Source organism: Protopterus annectens, chromosome 2.part0 (genome assembly GCF_019279795.1).
Source record: "Protopterus annectens isolate FY-2018-M chromosome 2.part0, PAN1.0, whole genome shotgun sequence".
Taxonomy (NCBI): domain Eukaryota; kingdom Metazoa; phylum Chordata; order Ceratodontiformes; family Protopteridae; genus Protopterus; species Protopterus annectens.
The window spans coordinates 1,785,267,958-1,785,285,441 of NC_056728.1; the positions used below are offsets into that span (position 1 = coordinate 1,785,267,958).

Here is a 17,484-nt window from a genome sequence, read left to right on the forward strand (position 1 = left end):
AGGAGGAAACTAGTACAGAAAAGAGTAAAATCCCAAGAAGGAAAGACATCCCTGATCAGTATCAGCAAGAAACTATGATCCCTCATAAAATCATCCAAGGCTAGCTTCGAAAGAAAAATTGCCAAGGACTTCAAAGATAACCACAAAGCATTCTTTAGCTATGTCAAGAACCTAAGTGGAAACTCTCAGATCTGCTCTGAGTTAGTGCAGAATGGCACAAAATACACTGAACCGACTGATATTGCCAACATTCCGGCAGACAGGTTTAGTGCAAATTTAACCCCCCCTCTCACCCCCTAAAGGGCCCATAACCATACCAGAAGAATGTAGAGCCCCAGCAATCACTGACACACAGGTGAAAACAGCCCTTTCAAAAGCCAAAAACACAGCTTCAATGGGACCGGATGGAGTCCCAGGCTGTGTCTTACACAAACTCCAAAATGAATTAACTCCTCACCTAAACACACTGTTCAAACTCAGCCTCTCTACAGGCTACGTACCCATAGAGTGGCACACAGCAACAGTTATCCCACTCCACAAAGGTGGAGCCACAATGGACCCCGGGAACTATCGCCCTATAAGCCTGACTAGCCTGGTCTGCAAGGCTATGGAGCGCATCATCATGGAACGCATTAACAGAGACATTGGGAACCTCCAAACATTGGACCCTACCCAGTTTGGCTTTGTTAAGGGCAGATCATGCCTCCTAAACCTGGTGGACTTCTTTGAGACAGTTACCAAGGCTTTAGATGAGGGAAAGGAGGTCCACACAGCCTACCTAGACCTCGCAAAGGTTTTTGTCACCATTCCCCATTCTGGTATTATAGACAAGCTCACCAGCCTGAACATAAACCCTTACATCACAAGATGGGTTGCCAACTGGCTCATGGATAGAACCCACATGGTGAGAGTTGCAGGATCTAGGTCCAACTCTAAACCAGTTACAAGTGGCGTCCCCCAGGGTTCAGTCCTGGGACCCCTCCTGTTCAGTATATACTTTTCAGAGGTACAGACAAGCACAGGAGGACTATGGCTGACCAAGTTCACAGACAACAGAAAACTGGAGCCATAATTGACTCTCCGGCTGATACAGACATCCTCCAGAAGGGTCTCACTGAGACGGATACCTGGTGTCAAAATCATGGCCTCAAGCTAAATGCCAAAAAGTGCATAGTCATCCCCTTTGGAAAAAAACAAAGTACCCGTGAACTACCACATATGTGGTAGTCCCCTAAATACAGAAAATGAAATAACGGATCTGGGGACCCAAGTAGATAGTAATCTCTCCTTTAATAATCATATTGCCAAGGTGGTTAGAATATCCTTCTATGTGGTCCACCTAATTACAAAAGGGTTTGCATCTAGAACAAAAGAGGTTATTGTGCCCCTCTACTCATCACTCATCAGACCCATCATAGAGTACAACGCCCCATTTGGGATGTACCTTACAAGACACCTGCAACAGCTGGAAAGACCACAGAAGTATCTCACCAAGAGGATTACTAGCCTCAAATAGATGCCCTTTGCAGCCCGACTGAAGAAACTCCAGCTGTACTTGGTTGCATACCGCCTACTCAGAGGTTATCTCTGCCTGACATACAAGGCCATGTCCAAACCAGAATTGATGGACATGCTCCACCTAAAAAAAAAAAATCCCCGAGAGCCACATGCTCTAGGGATTTAAACCTCACCATAATGATAAATAGGACTTGCTGGAGGGACAGATTCCTGTCCCAGGGACTCCCCATGCGTTGGAACAGGATCCCAATCTACATTAGGCAGAGCCCCTCACTAACATTCTTCAAGAGAAACCTTGACGAGTGGTGGGAACAAGAAAATTTACCCTGGGGATCACTGCAGTGGCTCTGCTGGACAGAGGCACAGGGACCTAATGGCTCTGCTGGGCAAAGGCACAGGGAACTGATCTAAGGGGGTGGCGAAAGCCAACACATTCTGGCTAAGCTCACATTTGCCCTCAGGCAGATAGCCTAGTACCTACCTATGAACCTATGAACCTATGATCAGCAGGCATCCAGCATTATTGTCTTCTCTAGAAAAAGTACTCAAAAAGAAAACACCAGTCATCTTAAAAATGGCTTACTTGATGATATTCAAAATTGGTTTAGACAAGACATTGGAACAGAAACTTGTTGGCAGGATGTGAAGTCATCTACATGGCAGCAAACAGTGAGCAGGCTAAAAGAGGCTTCACTTGGACATTTGAAAAAATTTTCATATACACAGTTGTAAGTTTCTGGTTTATAGACTTGTTAACAACTAATAATTTGACACCACTGTCCAAAGAGGAAGCAGGCTATACAATGGGAAAGTACAGTTATGTAAGTAAACTTACCATAACAGTAGATATTCGAATGATCACTGCTGCAGTAGCCTCAGATATATGGGATATATTTGTGGTGATAGGAGGTACTGCCAGCCATGCCAGAAGTAAGGCAGTGGATGTATGACTTGTGCCAACACAACTGGCTGGAATTTTGAAAATAATTATATGTCATTTCTATATCAAACTGATTTATACAGATGCTTGTGCTTAATATGTATTTGTGAGGTTTGCTTACATTAAAATGTATCAACAGTGCACCTTGCTGGAATGAAAAGAAATGTACATGTATTATTGTAACTGTATTAAATGTATATATTTTAATAGAGGACCCTGGGACAGCAAATGTTTACCAGCTAGACTTCTTTAAAAAAAAATAAGGGAAATATAAAGAGCTGTTAAACAATTAAAATGGCACCCCACAGTGTTGAATAGTACTGGAGACCATGGTTCTGAAAGAAGCCTTTGCTCATTAGCTCAGTAAAAAGAAGGGAAGCCCCAGGCACTTCCATAAACATTCAAATGTGTACTGTATGCTAAATTCCTGTCTCAGATTCAAAGGGGGTTACTGTGAGAACCTTGAGTCAGGGGTCCAGATGAGGTCATTCTGCAAGCCATCTTGGATATTATATTTTACATGGAGTAATCTCTGAAGATGAAGTATTCTGTTTTGGGGAACCTGACTAGAAAGACTTTTCATGTATCTCATTGTGCCCTGCTCAATCAAGTAAGCTATTAGAGAATAGTAATTCTCCTAGACTCAGTCAGGAATATAGTGAAACTTAGTTCAGAGATTGCTTTTCTTTATTTGTGTGAAAGTGTCCATCAATGTTATTTTCAATATTCCCTGTGATTTGAACGCTGTGGTTTACTGTAAATATATATTCAGCATTTTCATGCTCTTCTATTATTTATTATTAAATATATTTAAAACTTTTATTGTGGCTGGTCCTTGTAGAAAGTATTTAACCTTTGAGAGTGCTTATATTTATTTGGTGACACCATGTGGGTCACTCCAGAAGGCCAAGCTGTCTTGATGAACTACTACAATTTGTATTAGTACTAATTGTCTAGTGACAGTGACAACTACCTTCTACTCTGGGCAGAAAGGGGCACAGCAGCAGGTAAATCTGTGTACAGCCTTTCCCAGGCGTGTGTGTGTGTGTGTGTGTGTGTGTGTGTGTGTGTGTGTGTGTGTGTGTGTGTGTGTGTGTGTGTGTGTGTGTGTGTGTGAAGAACCAAATCTCACAGAGTGTGTGTATGTCAGGTACTTGGAGCAGGGGCACAAAACACTGGGTTCACAGAGAGGGTGCTGGAGGTCTTGGTTTGGACACTCAGCTGAGGACCTAACCCTATAGCTGTACCAGTGGGGAGTCTTATTGGGGGAACTTGATGGAGACAGATAAAGAGATCCAGACCCTGGATTGAGCGTGTTCCCTGTGTGCTCTTAAGGGAAATTGTGCTTGATGCAGAGAGGTCTGCGTCTGGAAATACTTAGTGTATCCATTTGTATCCCAAGTGCACATCCCTCTCCAGTGTCAGTGATGAGGATTCAGGCTCTTTGATTACTGGCTCAGCATGGGGGCATCACAATCCTGTCAAGTACATAACAGCTGGCCAACTTCCAAAGCTTCAAGGCACCTTCCATACCCACAAACTGTCAGGCTGTTTGACATGAGCTGAATAAAAGGTAAGTTTGCATGCTAAGCCCTTCAGAGCTTTCCTGCCAACAGAGACTGAGCCCTGAAAGGACAATGCTAGGAACAGCAAAAAATAAATGTCCACACCCTGGCATACAAAATACACCAAAAAACAAGGGGGATGGACAGAGGGAGTGGCTACTGCAGCAGTGATCATTTGAACATCTACAGTTATTGTAAGTTTACTTACACATATGTACTATGTTCATCATGTTGATCACTGCTGCTGTAGCCTTAGCTGTATGGGTGGATTATCATGGCTAACTACATTTGGTAGGTGGAAGAACAGTCCAGGATCCCCTGAAGAAATGTCCTAGCAAAGCCTGACCTGGACCTAGAGAAGGAATCAAGCTTATAGTGATTTATGAAAATATGTACAAAGGACCAAGTAGCAGCTTCTAGAATACTTCTAGAATCCAACCCTTACCAAAAATTCATAGATGAAGCTAAGGCCATGGTAGAGTGGGCCTTGACCCTGCCTGAAATAGTGTTGTTATGATGAGCAAAACGAAAGGTAATAGGCTTACACAGCCATTTGGAATAGTCTGTTTTGACACAGCCTGTTCCTTCTTCTTATCTTAACAAGAAATGAACAATAAATCTGAAGATCTGAAAGATTTAGTTCTGTCGAGATACTGCCCAAGTTATCTGTGGACACCCATGGAATGGAGTATCCGTTTTCCCTAAATTTTAGGTTCAGGAGAAAAAATGGGGAGATGGATGGTGTGGCTTAAAAAACTCAGATACCACTTCAAGCATAAAAGAAGGATGATTTCTCAAAGAAACCCTGTCCCTGTGGAAAATGCAATAGGGTTAACATGCCACAAGGGCTTGCAACTCAGATACTCTTCTTGCAGCAGTCAGAGCAATTTGAAAAACTGTTTTCCATTTTAAGAAGCTTAGCTGATTCAAATGGAGCAAGTGTAGCTTCTCTAACACAAAATTAAGATCCCAAGGAGGGGCAAAAAATCTACTTGGAGGTCTCTTGTATAAAACCCCTTTGAAAAATATTTGACATGAGACTGCACTGAAAGAAGATGATCCATGGACAGACATGCTGAAATGAACTATAAATGAAACTTGAAAGAGGAATAAGAAATGCCATAGGATAGTAACTCACACAAATACTGTAAAACCAGAAAACAACTAGCCCTGAATGGGTGCTAGTTATGTTGTTGGCACCAACAATAAAACATTTTCCATTTGCTAATATGATGTTCTAGTAGCAGGCTTTTTTGCCTCCATTAGTACCTATTGCACTTCCTCAGCAAGCAGGTGCTTAAAGGGAATTAAGACCATATCACGCAGGCAGTCAATTAAAGTTGATTTATGTCATGGTGTATCAAATGCCCCTGTTCTTGTATGAGTATATCCAACCAGTGAGGAAATTTGTGTTAATTGCACCTTGCCATTTCTGAAAAAAGGGAGAAACAGGGCTGTCTGAGCCAGAAGGAAATCACCACAATGATCTTGGGGTATTCCTTATGAAAATTCCAAAGTATCTAGGATATTGACAGAAAGGGTAGAAATTCATACAGAAACATTCCTGTTCAAGAAAAGAAATAGCCTGCTTGCAGTGAGTCCTGAACAGAATCTTGCCAGTTGACTGTTTAGAGAGGAGACAAACAGGTGTACTTGAGAAATTCTCAGCAGATGGATCAAATCTTGGAAGATCCCCTGATTTAGTTTCTATTAGTAAGGGTCTGCATAGGTCCTGTTTAGCTTGTGCACCACACTGCTCTAAAAGAATGTAGGATGCCTGTAGAGTGAAATTGTGATGTGAAGCTGTACCCAAAATAACATGGATAGTCTGTAAAGGAGGTACTATCTGGTCCCTTCTTCTTGTTGATGTACCACATGACTCTGATACTGTCTGTAACAAGTTCAAGAGGTCCATGGGGCCAAAGATGATTCAGAGATTCAAGTGCCTTGATCAGTGCAAACATATCTTTTATAGTTATGTGCTTGCATTTGCCCTTTGTGTCCTACAGACCCTGCACTTTTATCTTCCCTGAAACTGCTCCCCGAGGTGTCTGTGGTGACTGTTTTGGAACAGGGAGGGAGAAGGGAGGACCGGGTTTAAGGATATCTGTTGTCACCACAAATGGTTTCTCCTCTGACAAACTCTAGCACTGGGATTTGAAAAGATAACAGGTGTTGGTGCTAGGACCAAAGAGACTTCAGACTGAATCTTTCTCATGTGGAGTCTTGCCAGAGGTAATATGAAAACCATAGAAGCCATGAGACCAAAAATCCTGAGGTATTCCCTCATAGTCACCAAAGTTTGTGTGGAAAATATTATAAATAGATCTATTTTCCTCTGGAAGAAATACTCTTTGAACTAAAGTGTCTAGTTGACATCTTATGAACACAGTCCTGGGCTAAGGAGTCAAGAAAGACTTTTGAATGTTCTCTTATAATCCTAGCTTCTGTAACAGACCTCTCACACAAGAAAGACAGAGATTCCAGATACTTTGAAAAAGACTCTGCAAAGATAAGCAAGTTGTCTAAATATGTAAAAATGTGGATACCCTGTTGCCTGCAATGAGCTATAACTGCAGCTAGAAACTTTGTGAACCCTCTTGGTGCAGTGGATTTTCCAAAGTGTAAGGCAGATAACTGACAATGTTATACAGACACACACAAACTTATGAATCATCTGAAGTCTGAATAATTACGGATGTGAAGATAAGCATTTTTTACATCTAGTGTTACCAGGAATCTTGAAAGAAGTTATGAAATGACAACATTTTGAATATGGACACCATCACAAACAGGTTTAGGAAAGAAAGATCCAAAATTGGTCTCCAAGCATTTTCTTTCTTTGGCAATAAGAACATCCTTAAATAAAAATCCTTCCCCACATGGGAAGGAGAAACTGGTCCTATCACTCCTTGGGACAGTATGCGACAAAGAACTTGTGGAAACAAAAGAGTCTGATCTAGAAAAAGAAGAGTGCCACACTGGAAAGGAGGAATTTCCTCCCACTGCCATCTGTAACTTTGAAGAATGATGTGCAGAGCTCATTTATATGAAACTATCTGTTGCCAAGAAGAAAATAGAGATTCAGTCCTTCTGGTTTTGGGAGATTTGAGGCTTCTTTTGGAGCCCACCCCCCAGGCATTTTTTCATAAATGTTTGTTTACCGGTATTTTGCTGAGATTGTTTATTCTGCTTTTTGCCAAAATTGGATGAGGGGTTATAGAATCCCTTAGAAAATGTGGAAAAGAAGGACTGTAAGATCACAGAGATTCCCTAAAGCAGCTTACCCCTTTCTTCACACTTTTTGATCACCTCTGCAGCAGAGGGGCCAAAACTAAATCTCTATCCAAGGGAGAATTTAAAGTCTAATTTTTACATCATCTGGGGAGTTCTTAGAATTCTGCCATGCAAAACTCCTCAAAACAGTACCAGTGGCCATAGCCTGGAAGCAATATCAACAGAGTCTCACAAACACACACACACACACACACACACACACACACACACACACACACACACACACACACACACACACACACACACACACGCACACACACACACACACACACACACACACACACACACACACACACACACACACACACTGGAAACAATAAGTACTGACCTGTGCAATAGAAGAAACTAAATTATTTAAAGCATATTTTCCTTATAAGAAGAAGCTGCAGATAAAACATTCCTCATACCTTCACAATCAGTCAGAACAAACGAACATATGAGCTTGACAAATCAAAAGTCTAATAATCAAACTTTCTGAAATTTACACATTTTTCCCCATATTTATCAATAATTTTCCAATCCTTCTCAGAAAGAGTAGGACTGGAATTAACTAAATGTTTAGCAGCAGTGGTATCAACTAAAGCTACAGCCATTGGGTCCATAGGTTCATAGAGAAATGTCCCTAGGTGAATACTAACTGGCTGACTATCAGAAAAAAATGCAGGCAGTAACATACACATCCTCTAAAGCAGACTGAGAAGGCACAATGGATGCAGGTTCGGAAACATCTTTCTGCAACAACTCATAGTATTTTCTGAGGGACTGAGAAACCTCAGTGTTCTCCCACTGAAAATATTGGCACACTCTAGCAATAGTTTCAGAGAAAGAGAACCCCCCACACATAGAATCAGAAACTGAGCTCTCATTTGAGTCTGAATCAGAAATCTGAGGAGAAAACCCTGTTTCTGTCCCTCCATCTTCCTGCTCAGATTCAAAATCCTGAATTTTTTCAGGGAAAATAGGTACCCCTCTTTCTTTTTCAGAAACGACTTTACAAGAAGGATCAACAGCCTGAACTAACCCTTAGCCAGACCCAGTAAACTACTCTTGTCCAAAGATATTTGAGGAGGAGGAGACACATGTTAATTTTTCTGTTTCTTTTGACAGGAAAAATGGGGCCACCCATGTTATTAACGTCAGCAGCAGCTTCTGCAGGGATGGGCACAGTTTTCTGACACACCAGGGAAGCCTTCCCTGTTCTCTCTCCCAGGACTGACAAGACTGGCTGTTGCTTGCCCACTGAGAGGACTCCAAACGGAGCAGAGTATGTGGCTAACCCCCAATCCATAGATAGTCACCACCTACATTGACTGTATCTCTCTCTATCTATTTATAATTTGTTGACCAGAGGGATCCAGGGTAAAAGCAGAGCCACCCACCTACAGCTGAGGCAAATTGCTTGCCTGCTGTGGTGACAAAGTCTGTTTGCTGAACTTTTGCTTTTTGTAGCGGGAAGAAGGCCCAACCATGAGATCAGTAGTTTGATCCATACTCAAGCTGAAAATAATGCGTCTTTACCAAGGAAGACAAGCAGCAAATCCCCTTAAAACTACAAGTCTTTAAAAGTCACTTTTTCATAGAAAAACACAGTAAAGGTACTTTAAACACTTTGCCAATGCCGAAAGAGTAAAATAAACACAATATCTCCACAGAATAAATGGTTTTCAGTTACATTACACAACTTTTAAACTGAAATGATAAAAAAACACTCCTGTTGAAACGTACAATACAGTCTTGTGGCAGTCCGTTAAAACACAAAACTCCTGGCTTTAAAATAACTTTCCTGAAGAGGAAAATGATAAAACCCAAACAATATTTAGAAAATGGATTTTTTTTTCTACAAGGAAATGTATCTGCCTAATAAAGGAACAGCACAAGCCAACCATCAATCCTAGAAAGCCTCAGAGGAGTGCACTCTTTGGCGGCAGTAAAGCTCTGAAGGGCTTGGCAATGAAACTTGTCTTTTAGTCAACTCAGCTCAAGCTGCCTGACAGTTTGAACATGTGGAAGGTGCTCTGAAGCTTTGGAAGCTGGCCAGCTGTTATATTCTTGGCAGGATATATACACCAGATAGGCTAAGGCAACTGCAGCAGTTATCAATATGATGAACATCCTCAGCTAAAGATGCAAATGCTAATGTGCAGCAACATTTATTCCTTAGTTCTCTCCTATTTTACCTCTTTTTGTTAATAAATCATGTAGGGAAGCATTGTACTAACTCCTATAAGACATCATTTGCAGAAGAATCTACATATGTAGCAAATCCCATATAGGCTAACTTAATGCATTCAGAAGATTGCAAGAAAGATCTGACCTGTTAATAAAAAACAGAAAATCCAAATATATGTTGCTCACTACCAAAAACTGCACTGATCCCAGTAACAAACAAGTTAAAGAAAACATTATTCTTGTACTCTCACAAGTTGTAGCTTACCTGAACATACACTTGAACATGAACTAAATATTTGTCCAGCACAATGAGGTCGCAGAAAAGAAAGCCAGTTAGCAACTGACAATTCGATGCTGAGCTAAAGACCATTTAACACCTGCAGCTTGAATCAAAGTTTCCAACACCAACAGTGGACTAAAGTACTGTTTTGGCTAATGCTGTTTACCAAGTTTCCCATCTGTTAAGGAAGCTTTAAGGAGTATATCAAAGGTCAGTCAAGTTTGCCAATAGTGCAATCAATTGCCACCTCTGCCCTATTCTTCATATATTGGCCTAACTAGACACAAAAACTGACTTAAATGATTAATATTAAAGTGATACAATTGCTGCTTAGACACCCACTTTTATAAATCACACTGCCCAACGCATGTCACAAATGTAAGGTCAGACAGAGATTCTCAACTATAAGTGCTAAACCAAAAAGAAAATATGGTGGTGGGACCTTTGGAGAGTATCTTTCTTTGTTGCATAGAATCAATTGACTTCACATCTTAGGAAAGTTATATCAGTAAGCAAACTCACAGCCTGTGTTAAAGTACACTAGCAACAAAAACTGAATTTTGGATATGAAATCAGCAAGTCTAGTGCTTTTACATATGGAGATTTTAAACTATATAGGTTGTAAAAATTTGTCTTGCTGCAAGGAGTCTACTTAGCCAGTTGGCTTGTATCAAACAGTTGAATGTTCAGTGAGAACAGTGTTCTGGTACACTATATGTTGCCACTTTATGTAAGCCTTTATGTCCTCAGTTCCCCATAAATGTGCCTTGTGTGTATATGCATAAATATATATATATATATATATATATATATATATATATATATATATATATAAAATATGCAGATACATGCATATATATATATATATATATATATATATATATATATATATATATATATGTATATATATATATATATATATATACACACACACACACATTTTTAAATAGATAGACATAAATACATAGGTAGATAGATTATCCACACACATACACACATGGTCACATAGAATTACACACTTATACATTGTATACACATTGAAAGCATATCTATTAATCAGTGTGATTATATGCAGGCTTCCAATAAGAATGGTCTTTGCTCATCAGATAACCTAGTCAGCAAATTATAAATAGACAGAATGATGGATAGCTGGATAAATAGACAGACAGATAGCCAAACAATTAAATTGATGGATGGCTAATTAGACAGATAGATGGAGATAGATAGATAGACAGACAGGCAGATAGATAAAAGAGGGCAGGTGTTGTGCTTGCCTGGTGTGATCATACAGGTACGAGGGAAAACGTTGATCTCCTGTAGAAGTTCCAGTGTCTCTGTATGAAAAAGTCGGATTGAAGAATCCACTGTAAATGCCATCCAAACTCCACCACCTGCTCTCACCATGTGGGTCACGCTCACTTTTTTATCACTGTGGGCTTCAAAACCCTGCAGATAAATGAAATGGAAATATGTTAGTGATATCATGCACATGCAGGGTGCAGTTTAAAAATCAGACATACTTATGCAGCAGTTTTTAAATGTTTATATGTCTTTAAAATTTCTGCTGTGCTAGAATTGCATTATGAATTTAAACCAGATAATGTCAAACCAGGAGTAAGTCATTTACAGTTATACTATCAGTATGACTATCAGTCCTGAGTTAGCAATTCCTGCAGTTATTGCAATCTGCATTTTTAAATATTACAAAAAAGTTTTCTTTTTCCAGTGGTTAAATTTAGACCTCTTGGGATACAGACAGATGAAAGGGCAACAATTTCAACTGACCATTCATTCTAAATGTGAATATGCACTTTGCATGTCTCTTGAAAGAATAAAGCAAAAAGGTAAGATTACAGTCAAATATAGCAGAAGCAAGATGACCAGAATACCTTTTAATTCCTTTGCTCAAGACTTAACAAAGCCAAAAATAATGAGGACCAAAGGCCCCAAATCACAGGCAATTTTAAATAGTCGTCAAGCACAAAGTATCACATATGCTTGCGAGTAAGTATTAAAGCAAAATGCACACCAGACGTTGTAATTTTGCAAGACAAAATGTGCTTGGAGCAACTGTAGCTATTGATCAAATAGTATTTACTTAACATGGTTAGAATTCACCTCAGGCAGCAATGTGGCAGCTCATGGGGACATCAGAAGCAGTAACACCAAAGACTTACATTGCTACAGCTGACATCTGTTTCACGTGAATAGAAACATACATGCATTTGTTGACCTGTAAGGCCCCAAAACTGGAGAAATGCATGGACATACAACACAGGATACCAGCCTATATGTAGCTGTTACTAGCCTAGCTACTGTAACATTCCACAGACAAATTGGGAACACATTGGATGTTATCACAGGCATTGGACTGTGGAATATGTAAGATGTTTCTCAACAAAATGTTGCCACATATAGAAAAGCACATCAGCTTCCCAAACACAACAGGGGAGTGTCCACCACCATGCATGGATTTTTATGATATTGCCTGTCTTCTTGAAATGCTAGAAGATACAGCTTTGAAACCATTCAGCAATAAAGGCCTCACTTGGTATCCATGGACAGGGCTGTACCAACATGAAGGGCTATCATTCCATCAACTACTTTGAAATACACAGATGTTTATTATCCATATGTGTTTGCAGCACCCTAAAAGTGTCCAAGATTTGGCAAACATGTATAGCACACAACTTATCTACACCACTGGTTCATACTCAGTGACATCTCACAGAGCCACTTCATAGCAAAGTGCAGGCACACTGCTGTACACACATCTACAGACCGTATACACACGTCTAACCCCCATGTCCCCTGTATGTCCCTAACATTTTGTAGGTAATGCATTGTATTCCATGGACCCCTAGATGATGATATCTATACTGAATCCAGAAGGAATGTTTGAGCATTAGTATAGCACAACCCATTGCTGAACCAGGAGTATAGTAGAGTGTATGCTCAGCCTGCTGAAATCTGCGTTTCACTACCTAAACATAGCCTGAGGGGCATTCCAGTGCACCCCTGCCCCTGCCATAGCCTGTCAGTTGTTCGTAGCATTTTATATATAGTGCATAATAGGATCCTTAGGAAGCAAGCAGGCCAGCAACTATTACTGAGAACCCAACATGTTCAAAAGCAGGACATATTGCAACATCCAGCACAACATCCTCCAGTGACAGCACTAATGCAATGGATAGCATCTTGTAGCTGCATCTCAGCCTGTTTTTCTGGCCCAACCTCTGCAATTCCCACTGTAGCAGTGATCTGCACTATAAATATATAACACATGAAATATTAGACAGACAGTATACCCATCCTCCAAGCCATGATGCCTTGTGCTGTTTACATAAATGATAGGTAGATGCATACTGATAATTACACACTTGTGCTGATGGTCATTTGAGTCTGAACACCAGATGTACCTATGAAGCTCTTAGGCAGTGGTCGTTGTCTGCTCCCCGATGTTAGTCTGGACACAGTCACTGTACACCACATGCAGTTTGGCTACAAACTGGGCTGATTTCCATCTGACATGTTCAGCATCTGGCTATGCCAAGCACTGGTGTCCATGCTTCCTGGCATGATACCCATTCCATCACTGCTGCCATGCAGGGATACCAAGAATGACTCATTGGCTGTGGAGATTGTAATGACAGATGCCTACTCCCTCCAGCTAAAGCTCAATTTACCACTATATTGCATGCCTTCTGAAGGAGCACCTCATGTCATTGACACCCTTCTGATAAAGCAGTATTGTGTGACTCCACCCACCCACAGAGATGATATCGTGGACAACTGTGACCCACACATGGGACCACAGAGGTTGAAAGGCATCTTTTCTCTAAAACAGGTATTAACCATAGTTTCTGAGCACCTGTTGCTCATCAGGGCCGAACTGATCTAACTTCTGCTATATACCAATTTTATAGGACAAAAATATACCAAAGAAGAGAGCAGGCCATATCTATAAACAGATATGTGTGAGTACATCAGGCAGCACTGTCACACATGTGACAGCCAGATTATTCAGAATGAGACAGTTCTGGGGATGGAGAAGTAAATGATAGGGCCCACAGATATGCTGGACCCTGGGATATCCCAGCAGTTAGCAAGGTATACAGTGGAAGGGGAGGACCTATGCAGGGATATGGCTGTGGTGGTCAACATACAGGAGTCCACTGGCAGCTGTATGGGACGGAGACTTCCCTGACAGGAGATGTGATGGCTTATGTGTGCAAATGAGTGGTAAAGGGTATAGGGATATGTCTTGTTGTACCATGTGTGGATGTTCCAAGTAGGTGTACCTATGACATATGGCTACACCATGAAAAGTAAAAGTAAAAGTGGAGACAGCATTGCTCACAGATGACTATAACAGGCCATCAGAGTCCATAAAGGCAATACAACCATACATCAAATATTATTACCACTGCCTGCTCCCAAGCAGGGTCACACAGGCATATGATAACAGTGTAACAAGACTATCTCAAAGTGGAAGGGAGGCAGTGGTAGTTCTTATGCAGTGGGCTGTCATGTCCTGGATACAGCTGTAGGTCTATAATGCATAACTTGCACACTGTGCAAATGCAGTAGTATGTTATAAGTGAGCATAACACTGAACACTAGGGTTACTATACATAAATTACTGTTAGAAAAGCCTTTTCACAAACTAGTATTTATATGGATATGTAGTAGCATAGCAAGGATGAAGTGAAGTGGGTAGTCACCCCGGGTGCAAAGTGTTAGGGGGCTTTTCCCCAGCGACCTAGACCCAGGACCTCCATCTACTGGGTCCTGGCAACATCTCTCTGTGTCAGTCAACAACTCGTATGCTGGCCATACCCCATCATGTCTGTAATCATTGGTCATGCATTATTTACCCGTATGTCTGTATCCCATGATTTCCCCTTGTAGCTGGTAGTTAGGCACAGAGTATTAAGGCTCTGAGCTGTTAGTAAGTCACTTTTTGTAATCAAGAGTATACAGTTTGATAACTTCCACCACCATTTACCTACTATGTAACTGAGCAAGTCACTTAACCATACAGTAATCCGGGGTCACCCCTAAAAAGGGGCACTTATGCCAAGTGTGCTGACCCTGTTAACAAATGCATAAATAAAAAAATAAAATAAATGTCATGGCTTGCCATTCACTGATCTGATTCTACTGTTATACTTAAGCTACACATACCTTAATTTTCACAGCGAACGGAGTTCTATTTGACATCATTCAATTATGTCCCTGTTGTGGAGGTGATAATTTGTTAGGTGCTGTCAGACCCTTCTGGGACATGGAGAATGACAACGGGCAATGTCACACATACACTGGCTGTGACAGCAACCTCCAGTATATACTCTTCATAGTATGCTGCTACTGCTAGTACTGCAGTGAAGTGTGTCTCTGATCACTGAGAAATCACAGTGTAAAAACTCGCAGGCTGCTGTAGTCGATTGCACAATTTTTATACATTTCTGAACCATTTTGCATTCTGTTTAACTTCATTTGCATTCCCAAATGGGCTCATTATCATAACTTTGCTCTTTTTCATATCATTATACTATCATTAGCATATGATGACGACTGCACAATTTTGCCTGGTTGTGTGAAAGTGTTAGCTGTGCCACTGAATTGTCCTTATTCTGCTCCACTGCTCACCATGCAAATTTCCCTAATGTATTGTGCTGTCCACTTCCAAAACCCTCTTCTGAAAAAGTTTTCTCTATTGAAACTGATCAAAGTACAGTAATGTATTTTCTTACTGAACTAGTGTCCAAAAATTAAAAAAAAAAATCTACAGAAAGATTTTGTTAATAAATTTCTGTATTCATGTATAAAAAACTACCTCAGTGTAAAACTGAAAATTTAAGTCTTGAAATAGGGAGATGTAAGTGTGACATCCCCTCTCTGGAACAGTAATCAAGGAGCCAGAATCCTTACCACTGACACTGGAGAGGGGTGTGACATCCCCTCTCTGGAACAGTAATCAAGCAGCCAGAATCCTCACCACTGACACTGGAGAGGGGTGTGACATCCCCTCTCTGGAACAGTAATCAAGCAGCCAGAATCCTCACCACTGACACTGGAGAGTGGTGTGACATCCCCTCTCTGGAACAGTAATCAAGCAGCCAGAATCCTCACCACTGACACTGGAGAGGGGTGTGACATCCCCTCTCTGGAACAGTAATCAAGGAGCCAGAATCCTTACCACTGACACTGGAGAAGGGCATTCACTCGGAATACAAATGGATACACCCAGTATTTCCAGATGTAGTTCTCTCTGTATCAAATACAATTTCCCTTAAGAGCACACAGGGAACACAGCTAGCCCAGGATCTGGATTTCTCTATCTGTCACCCTCGAGGTCACCAGTAAGGCTCCCTACTGCTGCAGCTTCAGAGTTCAGTCCTCAGCCAAGTGCCCAAGCCAACTCCTCCATCACTCTCTGTGTGAAACCAGTGTTTCATGTGCCTGCCAAAGTAGGTGACACACACATTTAATTTTCACACACACACACACACACACACACACACACACACACACACACACACACACACACACACTGGCACAGATTACCTGCTCTATCAACTTTGCCCAGATTATAAGGTAGATTCACTGCCACCAGTCAGTTACTACAAGGCTCTTAAAAGGGTATCCAGTTATCCTGAGTGAAATTAATATGAATACAAATGGTAATGTTGACCAAACAGCCAGGCTTTCAGAAGTAGCCAGATTTATCACCAAATAAATATGTGCAAATACTCTCAAAACTTAAATATTTTCTAAAAAGGACCAGACACAATGAAAAGTTTGAATATGTTTAAGCAATAACCAATGATGTGGTATGGTATATTGAAGATTTACCCATGGTTGGTGTGGTTTAATCACGAGGGCAAAGCCCGAGTGATTAAATAAAGCCAACCATGGGTATATTTCAATATACCACGACCATGGAGTTGATTATTGCTATTATACAATGACATTATTTAAGAAAAAAAATACTTACTTTTCTTAAATAATGTCTTTGTATAATGGTGCCGTACTGTTTTTCCATGGCTGATGGTATCTTGCTGCCTTGTTTTGATGTACTGCACATGCGTATGAGACTTGCGTTCCCACGCATACCCAGTACATCAATGCTTTAAAACGGAAGCAAAGGAGAAAAAAAAGTTTTTTGTTTTTTTTTTTTAATTAAAAAAAAGTTTCGGCTACTTTAGGGGTAGGAAAGAGAGACAGAATGGAGGAAATGCAAAGAAAATCAGGTACGTGTCTTTAGTTTTAAATAACGTACCTGATTTTCTTTGTATTTCCTCCATGCTGCCTCTCTGGTACGTCCAGAGTCCGGACTATAGATTTTTTAAAAATTTTTGTTAAAAAAATAAATAAAAGTTATGGAATATACAAACGGAAAGAAGTCCAGGTGACTGGAAATTTTTCCGTTGGTATATTCTGGGATTTACAATGGGCACGCATGTTGGGCTGGCTAATCAGCATGCTCATTTTTGAATATTAATGGCCAGTCATTGTATAATTAATAACAAATAAAAGAACAGGAAAATAATAAATATCTATTTACAGTAAACACCAGCCTTTCAGTCACAGGAAATATTGAAAATAACACAGCTGGAAATAGTCACACAGTTACAGAAAAAACTATTCAGTACTTTTCCATTAAATCCCTACCAGTTCTCGCTTCCGTAAGAAGGAGAAAAAATTAATAC

General features: G+C 40.5%; 1 protein-coding gene across 6 annotated transcripts in view; it reads right to left on the reverse strand.

Moving 5' to 3' along the window:
* The window catches only part of ARHGEF10L (Rho guanine nucleotide exchange factor 10 like), a 3,087,848-nt gene that overhangs the window by 63,966 nt on the left and 3,006,398 nt on the right, over positions 1 to 17,484 (reverse strand). For all 6 annotated transcript variants that reach the window (XM_044061816.1, XM_044061815.1, XM_044061819.1 and 3 more), the window contains one exon: positions 11,044 to 11,215. In XM_044061816.1, coding sequence (XP_043917751.1) covers positions 11,044 to 11,215 — 172 coding nt within the window. The remainder of the gene's footprint in view (positions 1 to 11,043; positions 11,216 to 17,484) is intronic.